The sequence below is a fragment of the Pipistrellus hanaki genome (genome assembly GCF_964339955.1).
Source record: "Pipistrellus hanaki genome assembly, chromosome: 4".
Lineage (NCBI taxonomy): Eukaryota > Metazoa > Chordata > Mammalia > Chiroptera > Vespertilionidae > Pipistrellus > Pipistrellus hanaki.
In genome coordinates this window covers 5687089-5699275 of record NC_140506.1, presented here as the reverse complement: position 1 = coordinate 5699275, position 12187 = coordinate 5687089, and the positions used below count along the sequence as shown (strand labels likewise).

General features: G+C 52.1%; 1 protein-coding gene across 2 annotated transcripts in view; it reads right to left on the bottom strand.

The window, feature by feature from the left end:
* The window catches only part of EGFLAM (EGF like, fibronectin type III and laminin G domains), a 124940-nt gene that overhangs the window by 21192 nt on the left and 91561 nt on the right, over positions 1 to 12187 (bottom strand). The window contains exons 14-18 of one of the 2 annotated variants that reach the window (XM_084880565.1): positions 11823 to 11948; positions 9585 to 9828; positions 5826 to 5937; positions 3699 to 3815; positions 803 to 983 (exon numbers count right to left, since the gene is read on the bottom strand). In XM_084880565.1, the coding sequence (XP_084736691.1) occupies positions 803 to 983; positions 3699 to 3815; positions 5826 to 5937; positions 9585 to 9828; positions 11823 to 11948 (780 nt within the window). The remainder of the gene's footprint in view (positions 1 to 802; positions 984 to 3698; positions 3816 to 5825; positions 5938 to 9584; positions 9829 to 11822; positions 11949 to 12187) is intronic. The other variant, XM_084880566.1, reaches the window with a different exon arrangement.

Here is a 12187-nt window from a genome sequence, read left to right as displayed (position 1 = left end):
TTAGGTGGCAGGGAACATAGCATTCTACAAAAGGCTATAAATATTTTCCAAGTACAATTCGTATTTTTCTGTATTTGGTAAAATTCTTTATAACGTTCACAGGTGGGGTCAAAAATATTGAGAGAAACATTTACCAGCCTATCAGGATGGGCTCTGGGGGTGCATCAGATGAAAGGGGGTCCTGGAACCCTCCTATATCATGGGCTAACCTTTTGGATGCAGGGCATGAGGGGATTTTCAGGGAAGGGGCCGGGGCAGTTGGGTAGGGAAGCTGTTTACCTCCTGTTACAGGAAGATCTCAGCATTTTAATCGTTAAATAACTATAGCAGTTTATATGGGACTAGAGGCCTGGTGCACAAATTTCGTGCACCAGTGGTGGGAGCAGGAACCCCTCGGGGGATGTCCACCTGCCAGCTTAGGCCTGCCTCTGGGAGTGGGCCTAAACCAACAGGTGCGCATCCCCCCAAGAGTGCTACCATGGAGATGGGAGAGGCTCCTGCCACTGCCACTGTGCTCACCAGCCATGAGCCTGGCTTCTGGCTGAGCAGCACTCCCTCTATAAGAGCACACTGACTACCAGGGGGCAGCATGTGCCCCCTGTGGTCAGTGCATGTCATAGCAATGGGTTGTTCTGCCATTCAGTCGATTTGCATTAGCCTTTTAATATATAGGATTAGCCATCTACTATGTCACTGAAATCACTGATGAAAATAACAGGGGTGGCTGGCCTGGTGTCACCAGCAGTCCCCTCCCCGTCCCAGCCCGCCCCAGCCTGGCCCAGCCCAGCCTCAGCCCCTGTACCTTGCTGGCAGTGCAGGCCCTCGAAGCCCAGGGGGCAGTCACACTCATAGCCCTCCTCCCGGGGCCGGCAGCTGCCGCCGTGGACACAGGGGCCCGCCACGCACGGGTGGGCTGCGTTGTCCACGTTCACGCCGTGGGTGAAGTCGTGCCTCACGTGGATGGCGCGGTCATTCAGGGTGATCTGGGAGAGAAAGCGTAGACAGTCAGGGGCTCGGGTAACGTCTCGGCTGTGTGTGAAAAGTGTTCCTCAGCCACCAACCCAGACAATGGGCAGCAAGATCTTCGGGAAGAGGAGACAAGGGCTGGTAGCTGCCTTAGTAGTCCTAAGTGACATGACGCAGAAACCAACGTGATAGCTGGGGCGCGTGGGGGCTGCATCTGTGGTCTGGAAGCCTGGTGGCTCCGAGCTCAAAGAGAAGGCCCAGTGCCTACGAAGTGAAGCAGGGTCCTCACCAGGCTGCCTGCCAGAATCGCGGGGGACTTAGGAAATAATTAACACCCATGTCCTCCCGGATATCTGAGTGAGACTCTCTGAGGGTGTGATTAGTCACCAGTATCCTTTTAAGGCTTCCCAGGTGGTCCTGAGATGTAGCTAAGGCTGAGATAGGGAAGAATCCAGAACAAAGAACCATCACGGAGTGAAGGCTCAGGTGAGGGTGGAGGAGTGGCTTCTCGCTGGACTGCTCTGTTGCCTGACTAATGTCCTGGTGTATTGCCTCAGGCTCCGTCAATAGGGCCCTGGCGATGGCCCCACCAGCTCTTTTTATTATCTTTTTTAATCCTTACCCAAGGAAATATGTTATTGATTTTTAGAAAGAGACAAAGGGAGAGAAAGAGAAAAGAACATCGATGTGAGGATGTGAGAGGGAAACATCAATTGGTTGCCTCCTGTATGCACCTGACCAAGTATCAAAACCATATTCTAGGTATGTGCCCTGATCAGGAATGGAACCTGCAACCTTTGGGTGTATAGCACGATGCTCCAACCAACTGAACCAACCAGCCAGGGCCCCCAGCTCTTGCTGTCCTATCCTCCTTCCCTGACACTCTTGAATTCCTTTCCCCTCTACAGCCCCTTCCTCATCATTAAAGAAAAAAAGAGAAACTCAGCTCATATTTTCACCACCACTGGGCATGCTCACTGGGGCCAGAGCGCTCCGGACCCACCCCCTTTTCCCTGCAGGGGGCTCTGGAGAAAGAGGAATTCTAGGACTAACTTAGTGGGCTCCCCAAATACATATACCCATTGTTTCCAGCCCTTGGCTCAGACTGTGTATCTACCCAAGCTGCTGGTGTTCCATGTGGGGAAGGCTTTGCAGAACTCAGGGAGAGAAAGTACCCCAGGAGACCCCGCCCTGCAGGGGGTCCTAAGCAAGTAGCAATGGCACTTCCGGCCCCTAGTCCCTCTTTCCACAGGCTGGCCTGGTCCTTGGACAGTGTCGGGGGGAGCTGGGAACAAACTTCCCTCGGTCCTGAATCTCAGAAGCTTCTGGAGAGCAGCCAGAATCTTTCCATAACCACCCACGTCCCTTTTCATGGTGTGAGTGAAGGGCTGTGAAACTGTCCCCGTAGCTGAGACAAGCCATTCACTGCACCAGTCACTGCACCAGTCACCTCACCAGTTACTGCAACAGTTGCCGCAGGACATGGCACAGCCACGGCTTTGCCAGGACCTGGGAGGGGAGGTCGGCCTTCCCGGAGTGGACAGGAAAGGGCTGTGTGTGCTGTGCCAGGGAGGGGGCCTGAGAGGGTGGAAGGGGGTGAACCCTCTTAGCACCTCAGCTTGCTTCCCAAGGGAGAATTTCAAACACATTAAACAAGGGCAGATCCACTCATGGGGGATAAGAGGGAAAACAATGGTCTGAATTGAGGTGTCACTGTCACCACCGTTTGCAATAAAGGGAAACACACAGGAGTCTGAGAATAGTGCCTGGACCCCCACAAGGGGACCCCCAGAAAGACTGAGCCCAGGGGCCCTCCCCAGCTCCCAGGAGCAAATCCTGGTAGGGCCTTCCTTCCCTGAGCCTCCCACCTCAGGTCTGAAGGAATCAGTGGCCCACCCCCACTCCTGGTGGCTGAAGGAAAACTGGATGTTGCTAACATCCAGAAAACCAACATACTTCTCTTCACGTCCCTTTCCTCCAGGGTTTGGGGGCTTGGAGACCTGGCTGCAGCAGACACACCTGTGTGTCTGCTGCAGTCAGAACGCCCTCTTTCCTACCTGAGAGTCATGGCAGGGCAGCCCCCAGGGAAGGAGGAAGAGATGAATGTGAGTGGGGTCCGTGTCCTAGCTGAGCAGTTTCTTCCTGCACCTTCTATGGAAAGACTCTACCCTCTTGAGAACTGGGCTATGTGACTGAAGAACTGGGTCACGTGACTGAAGAACTGGGTCATGTGATTGAAGAACTGGGTCATGTGATTGAAGAACTGGATCATGTAATGGAAGAACTGGGTGATGTGACTGATGAACCATTGCTAAAATGGGGTGCAGGGAGGGGCAACAAGAGTTGGTTCTTGCCTTCAGCAAACTGCCAAGTGAGCTACAGAGAAGCATGGAGCTAAGGGTTGCTATTAGATCCATTCACCTCCTTCCCTTTCGGAAAGCTTTGGAAGCGACCTGATGCCAGCCCCAGGATCTGTCTGTGGATTGGCTGCAAAAATTCATCTTGGTCAGGTTGCGTTCATGCTCTGTCTGCTGGGCACAGACCCAGGAGCGGACTGAGGCTATGTGAGACATGGGGTTGAAAAGCTTGCTGTGAGCATTCACAAATAAAATCTTAAACATGTCAAAACCCTCTCCAATGTCTTTGGATACAGCGGGTTGTGCACTGATCACAATTCTCAATCCCACTGCCTGGAGTCAAGGTCACACAGCAACAGAGCAGGCGAGCCGTACCTTCTGGATGCTCCCGCTGAACGCCCTGAGGACGCCCGACTTGTTCTTCACCTCGTCGTAGCTGGGGACCCCGCCAATAAAAATGTCGGTGTTGCAATTGATCTGCGTGAAGCCTCCCTGCCAGCAGGGGAAACACAAAACACGGCGTCACGTTGAGAAAAGATGGTCAAGACGAGCGCATGCGCCCTTGGGTCCCCGAAGACCCATCGGGACGATCTGTCTTCATGTGGGTCTGACGTTCCCATTGCTTTGCGATGCTCCTCACCACCTCTCGGGATGTTTGTAAATTTCACAGCCTCTCTGAGACTCACGTTCACCACCTACAAAAGGGGACCCGCAGTGTCTACCTCGAGGATGTGTCACAGCAAAGGCGTGGATGCTCAGCCAGCAGGACCCGCCCCAGCAGGGAGCCGGCCTCCAACCTGACCGTCTCACGTGGGGCAGGGAGCCTGCGATCAGCAGTGAGACGGAAGCAAGAGGGACAGGGACCGCTTCTGGGCAGGAGCTTTCGGAGCCTGGGCTGGCTCACCCGGCCTCATCCGACCCCCGGCGCCTCCCAGTCTAGGTCTCAGGAGGAAGCTGCTGCTGGCCATGGACGGACATGGATTGTGAGTGGGAAGTGGGCCCTGTGATGAGCTGCTGGTACCCGGGGCTGTGTGGGACTGAGCACCGGCACTGAGCGGGACGCACACTCCTCACTCGGCACAGCCGGCCATTGTTATATTCAGGCGCCACAGCTACGCCTGCATCAGACCACAGACTGAATTGTCTCTGTCGATAACCTTCAGGCAGCGTGGGGTTCTTCTAATTCCCAAGAAGGTTCAGGACACCCCCGTACCCCTGCTGTCCCCGAGGTGGTTCCCAGACACGTGTGTCTTTTCTCCTCTCCTCCTCCACCAAATACCTCCGTCTCCACCCAAAGTCTGTTCCTTCCTTTTTTTTTTTTTTTCTCTACCGATCCATTTTCTCACCAGAACACCCACATTCACCACAGCCCTCTTCAAATATTGCAATGCACAAAATAAAGTCAAACATTTTTTTAGGCATCTGTAAATTTTGGAGGTGTGCAGAATCCTGGTAGGTTATAGCTTACAGCAGATCTCTCCTATCTCTTCTTTTAAAAATGCCATTTTCCTCCAGACATATCCTTGGGAATGAAATCAAGTTGTAAACTTGAGTAGAAATTCTGTGCCCTGGGACCATGAAAGCACAATATAAATACTACTGATCAATAAAGCTAACGGTGCTGCCCCTATGACAGAGTCTGCTATGTGTGACATATATCATTATTCTGAGGTGCTCAACTCAATGAGGTAGGCACAATTCTTGACCCCATTATATAGATGAGAAAACACAAACTCAGAGTCTGAGTTCACACTCTGTAAGTAAAGGGAGCCAGATTTTGAACCCAAAGACTGGTTTCAGAGCCTACTGTATTACACGCCCACAGGAACAAAGGGGGCGGCAGGCAATGTGTTAGGTGCTGCCCTCATCTTATCTCACTTAATCCGTGCAGCTGGCCTGTGAGGCATCTACTGCTATGGTCCGCACTCACAGCTGAAGAATGTAGAGAGGGCCCCCTGGGGAGGCACATGAGCATTCTTTAATTACTGTCAGCTGAATCTAGTGGTGTTGGCAAAGCCACATCCTGGGAACACACCTTGCCAAAAGGGCAAGGGTGTTGTCAGTTTGACCTTCACTTCAGCCCAAGGTTTGGAGAAGTGGGTTTTGATATCTAAATCCATCCTAGCACCAGGAATGCTCAGGGCCCACTCAAGAATGCAAATAACCTCCTTTTGTCTTGACCTTTTGGTGAAACTTCCTGGTATGTGGGGGTATAAAATAAACACCCTGCAAGGGCTCTGGGTCACTGTCCCCAGCTTTTCTTTCTATCTTTGTGTCTTGTCTCTTTCTTTTATAATATTTCTCAATTCCTAGCCACCTCTCCTCAGGCATTGGACCTGCTCTCTAGCCAAGCTGGATGCGGAAAAGAGAGACAACAGTTACAAAGAAGAGAGAAGTTAAGTAACTTGCCAGGTGGGGGGCTCGGGTTTAGCCCAGGCAGCCTGGCCCTGGCGTCCGTGAAAAAGGCCCCCCACACCATGGGGAGCACAGGGGAGTCCTTACCTCCGCCATGCCCTCCACCACCTTCTGCTTATCCACCTGTAAGATGCCGTTCTTCGCGGTGCGAGACACACGCAGCTGGTGCCAGCGGCCGAGGGCGAGGGGGTCTTCACTCCTGAGGAAGGAGGGAGACTGAGCGTGGGTTAGCATCCTCGTGTAACGAATGCCGTCCGACCACCGGCTCCGATGACACGGATGCCGACCTCAGCGCCTCACTCTGCTCGGCAAAAAGAAGACGATCCTTCCCACTTAGTGGAATCGGCAGTGTTCGCCCCGTTTATCCGACCCTGCACGGTGGGCACATGGCATTCATTAACTTATTTATTCCTTTTGCAGAACTGAAACGGGGGTGGGATGAGCCTTGTTTCCTAGTGAGGGGTGGCAGGAGGGTAAAAAGTGACCATTGTTGCACACAAGCTTTGAAGGGCTGAGGAGTAAAACAGAGATTCCTTGGTGTACTGATGTCTTGCAGTATATACTGAAATACATAGAAAATAAGATGGATGGATGGATGCATGAATAAATGGATGAATGGAAAAAAGGAAAGAAAGGAGGGCGGGAGGAAGGGAGGAAGGAAGGAAGGGAAGAAGGAAGGAAGAGGAGGAAGGAAAGGAAGGAGGGAGGGAGGGAGGGAAAGAGGGAGGAAGGGAAGAAGAGAGAAGGGAAGGAAGGCTGGATGTGTGATAAAAGCCAATACAACAAAGCACTGACTGTGGACGAATGGAGGTGGGTATGACATTCACTGTACTCTTCTATCAACTTTTAAATTAGAAATTTTTCCTAATAAATCACGGGGCAAGGACAGGTTGCGTGCTCTCTGAGATTGTGGAAAGGATTCAAAGTAGTTTAAAAACTCAGTTTTAAATTCAAGGTGGAAGCACTTGAAGTTTCAATGATGTTGGTCAGAGTCTGACACGCTCCTGCCTGCTATGAGGTAGGTGTACACAGAGTGTGCCCACTGCGTCTGTACGTCTAGTGCCCACTGGTTCCTGGCCTCTGCGGCACATGGTCGGCAAACTCATCAGTCCACAGAGCCAAATATCAACAGTACAACAATTGGAATTTCTTTGGAGAGCCAAATTTTTTAAACTTAAACTTCTTCTAATGCCATTTCTTCAAAAAAGACTCACCCAGGCCGTGGTACTTTGTGGAAGAGCCACCCTCAATGGGCCAAAGAGCCACATGCGGCTTGTGAGCCGCAGTTTGCCGACCACAGCTCTGGGGTCCAGGTGATCGCTGGGAAGCCATCCGGAATACCAATACGCCCGTTACAAAAAGGTCGTCACCCCTTACTTGATTGTTCACTTTGGCAAATGCTTTTGTGATTTGTCCTTCGTAATTAGGATTTAATCACCTTGGCTAAATCAATAGGCAATGGGAACCCAGCGGCAATTCGGCTGGCCCGAGTCCACTCTGAGGAGCGGGGCCCGGTCCTGCTCTCACCCCACAGAGGCCGTTTCCACGGATACGCCGTCGCTCAGCCCGGCTGTATCCATCAGGGCTGCTGCCAGCTCCTTACAATGTGGTCACCATTTTTGAATCTAGCTCATAAGGAGTTGGGTCACTCCACCCTCTTCCTCAAGTTAAAAGGCTGCGGCCCACTCTACAGCGTCCCATGGGCCGGGCTTTCACAGGATTTGCTTAGCTGATTGGGAAGCCTTTGGAATGGTGTATAACACAAACATCTCCCAAAGCGGGGTCTGAACCCCCATCCGCGGTCACAACGGCTGGTGTGTGTGCCCTGGAGCCTCCACTTCATCACCCCAGATCCTCAAGGATTTCGTTTCTAGGCAGCTTTCCTGACAGGCAGGAAAACAATAACAGTATTATTATTATCTTAACATTTTTATTGATTTCAGAGAGGAAGAGAGAGGGAGAGAGAGAAACAGGAATGATGAGTGAGTATCATGGACCAGCTGCCTCCTGCACGCCCTCTCCTGGGGTTGGAGCCTGCAACCTGAGTATGTGCTCTGACCAGGAATGGAACTGTGACCTCCAAGTTCATAGGTCGATGCACAATCACTAGGCCATGCCAGTAAGGAAGAATTACTATTTTTTAATTTAAGAACTACTCTGTCAGAAGGAGGCACAGAATTAGGGAGAGAAAAGCTGGTCTCCTGAGGTCCCATGAATCTGTGACCCCGCACAGCTCAGCTGCACTACTGAGATGCAGGGAGCAGTCTGTCCAGGAGGGGCGCTGGTGAGCCACAACCCTCCTCCCCCTGGCTCCTGCCAGTCATTCCTCATCCAGGACAAAGCCACTTGATAGCACAAGGTGATGCGAAAGGCATCTTCCTTTCTCAGCGTGGCAAAGAGCTCTCAGCGAACACTTAGACTGGCTGCATAATCACGTGTAAACGGAATCAATTAAATACCCCCCTCGAGACACCAGGGGTACAAGCGTGTCTGTCCATCCCTCACGGCGGGAGGTGTCCCTGATGGGCAGGGGTTCCGCCATCAGGGCAGAAACAAGCTGGCCTTTTGAAGAATGATGGAAATCCAATGCAGTGATTTCCCATCAGCCATGAAATATGACCGGCAATTCAGGGCCTCACGTGGCTGTAACATCTCACCCACATGCTCTCTCTGTAAAAGTGACAGCCCAACAAGATGAGTGGATCACTGTGACCTGCCATCGCCTTCAGAACAACAACAAGCTCACGGGCTCCCCGCTGGGGCCGCTCGGAGGCAGGGTGTCCCGTGAGCCACAGCAGAGGAGAGGGGACCACACGGGGGCAGGAGAAGCATGCCTCCGGCTGGGAGGTAAAACCACCGGGGGAGGAACACGGTTAAGAAGAGTGAGACACACAAATAAGAAAGACATCTGCCCCTCCGGGGATTCACAGAGATACTGAGGCTGTTCCGAGCCATCGACCTGAGTGAATTCACACCCACACCAGGGAGCTGAGAGGAAGTTCTGACAACTCAGAACCAATTCCGCAGACACTGGCCAGCACTCAGGGCATCAATTGGCTGCCGGGAGTGCTATGGAGCCTCCTCAAGCACACTGGTCTGAGGGGGGGCTGTGCACCCGCAGGGACTCTGTCAGAGCACGGGGTGCCGCGACTGACCTGTTCAAGCATAAGTCACCACTGGAGAAACGGCAAAGAGGAAGTTTAAAAGGCAAAGTGAGCTCACCAAGGACATTACTGTTCATTAAATTTCTGTTAATAGTTTAAAAATATATATATATATATTGTAATTGATTTTTAGAGCGAGAGGAAGTGGGGGGAGAGAGAGAAACATCAATGAGAGAGCACATCATCTATTGGATGCCTCCTGCACGCCCCCTACCAGGGAATTGAGCCCGCCACCTGGATATGTGCCCTGACTGGGAATCGATCTGGCAACTTTTTGGTGCATGGGATGAAGCTCAACCAACTGAGCCACACTGGCCAGGGCTCTGTTATTTTACTGGTCATCATTTATTGGCTAAGTGCCCACCACGTGACACTCGGGGCAAGGTGGTGATTCATTACAAGTCATCCCATCTCTGCCGAGGGCACGGTGTGACCCCACGTGGAGTCACCCCACAAGCCCGTCTTCCTTCGCTTCAAGCAAAGAATCGGCACCTATTGGGCGGTCATTTAAGAAATGGGAGCCTCGTAGCAGGCCAGCACGATCAGCAGGAAAGGATCCAGGAAGGGGAGCTGCAGGGAAGACAGGGAGGTCACACATGATTGAAGGACCTTCACCTTCTCCCAATATGGCTGCAGCCTGGCTTTCGGGGGAAGGGGAGCCCCCAAAGCTCTCGGCCCTTACCTGAGCACAGCGGTCCCCGAGCCACAGTCAAAACGGAACTCCACGTGGCCGCCCGCCAGGGTGATGGACAGGAAGTCCCTGCTGCCTGTGTCGTGGCTGTACAGCAGGACGCCGTCACCCGAGTCCGGCCGAAAGGTGATCTCAAACTCCATGAAGGACAGGTACCGCCGGGGCTCCAGGGGCCAGGGTGTGGCAGCGTAGGACCTCAGGGACTCCCTGAACTGAGGCACGGTCAGGGTGAACGCTGAGGAGACGAGCATGTGGTTAGAAACCCCTCTGTAGCAGGACTAGCCGTCTTTCCCCTGGGCACTGCCCTGCGGTGAGGGGGGTGGGCTCACGGGACACTGGCCAGCAGCATGAGGCTAGGAGCACGACACCTATCCAGGTGGGATCCAGAGAACTTGCCTCCATCCTTCCTGTGGCCTCTCTCGCCACCTGCTGGCTGGACGCAGGAATCAGAGGACTGTGTCCCTGAATGACTGTGTGGAGCACAGGCCAGCCCACTACCGCCAGCACCTCCATGCTCTGCAGCCATGTGAGCTGTGAGCAGGGATCGGCCTGTAGTACGTTAGGCTACAGAGATACAAGACGGCATGGAACAGCCTCGCTTCCCCCAACTCCTATGCCCTCTTCTAGGTGGCATGAGGTTTAAAAAAAATATTTTTAGCCCTAACTGGTTTGGCTCAGTGGATAGAGCATTGGCCTGTGGACTGAAAGATCCCAGGTTCAATTCCCGGTCAGGGGCATGTACCTTGGTTGTAGGCACATCCCTGGTAGGGGGTGTGCAGGAGGCAGCTGATCAATGTTTCTCTCTCATCGATGTTTCTAACTCTCTCTCCCTCTCCCTTCCTCTCTGTAAAAAATCAATAAAATATTTTATGAACACAGAGAGCTAGAAACATCTATCAGCTGCCTCCTGCACACCTCCCAATGGAAATGTGCCCGCAACCAAGATACATACCCTTGACTAGAATCGAACCTGGGACCTTTCAGTCTGCAGGCAGGCGCTCTATCCACTGAGCCAAACTGGTTCCAGCTAAAATATATTTTTTAAAAAATAAAATAAAATATATATATATATATATATATATATATATATATATATATATATATATATTATTAATTTTAGAGAAGGGAGAGGGAGAGAGATAGAAACATCAATGATGAGAGAGAATGATTGATGTGGTGCCTCCTGCATGCCCCACACCGAGGATGGAGCCTGAAACCTGGGCATGTGCCCTGACTAGGAATTGAACTGCAACCTTATGGTTCATAGGTCAATGCTCAGCCACTGAGCCATGCTAGTCAGGTAGTGACATGAGATTTTACATTATAGAGTTACAAAAACTTTCTCTAGTATGGCGTCATAAGTCCAAATCTGAATCGCTGGTGGAAAAGTTAAAACACATTTAGTTCTGTGTGGTTTTCCAAAATCTTTAAAAATTTTCCATTATTATATACTAGAGCCTAGCCTGTGCCCTCTCCAATCTGGGACCCCTTGGGAGATGTCCAACTGCCAGTTTATCAGGCCTAAACCGGCAGTCGGACGTCCCTCTCACAATCCTGGATCACTGGCTCCTACTCGCTCACCTGCCTGTCTGCCTGGTCACCCCTAACTGCCTCCCCTCCTGGCCTGGTTGCCCCATGCAGCCTGTTTATTCAGTCATTTAGTCGTCCCTCACTAACCCCCTGCCAGCCTGGTCGTAGGCAGCCATCTTGTGAGGGTGTGAGTGTCAATTTGAATATTACCTCTTTATTATATAGGATGTATATTTGTGTGTGCATGTGTTTCCATGTATGTATACAATGCACGAGAGGTGGAATAATTCAGCAGAACAATGCAAAGAAAATGACACAAGATCACTCTCGTCCCAGTGCATGGTTGATGATTCTGGGCGTGTCTTCCCAACCTTCCTTCTGCACCTCTCAGATGTTCTCAGCAGCAGGAGCTGACAATGCTTTGAACTGAGCCCGATACAGGCCACACAAATATAAGCTCCTCAAAGTTATTTGAGGGCCAAGAAGAGCCCCCAAAACCTGGCCTGATAACATCTTAAAATGATGAAGGTTTGGTTTGTCACTGACACTTTAAGACCCTCCACCTTAAAGAAAAAAGATCCTCCCAACCATCCTCAGGAAGCAATGTGAACCCCGTAAACACTCGTGGGACCGATGAAGACTCACAGCCCCGCCAGTTAACACGCAGACAGAAATGCCACCCACGTGCTTCTTTCTCACCGTCCTCGCAGTGCCGCCCTTTGAATCCCAGGGGACAGAGGCAGATGTAGTTGTCGGCTCGGACGGCCGTGCAGGTGCCACCGTGGATGCACGAGGTCTCGTCACAGATCCCGCTGCTGCACTCGCCTAGACACAGACCGGGAGCACACAGCCGCTGGGTGGCCGGCCAGCCCAAGGCCACGGCGCTGGCCACGCCACGGCTCAGGGCTCTGCACAGACACTGCAGGGACCCCCTCCCGTTGATTCACCCAGCCTTCAACAGGAGTGGCACCTATGATTCCTTTTCACTGGATTCTCGCTGTCCTTTCTGAGACTTTAGAACGTGGTGGACACAGTAACTCACATAGTAGATCTGGGGGCAACTG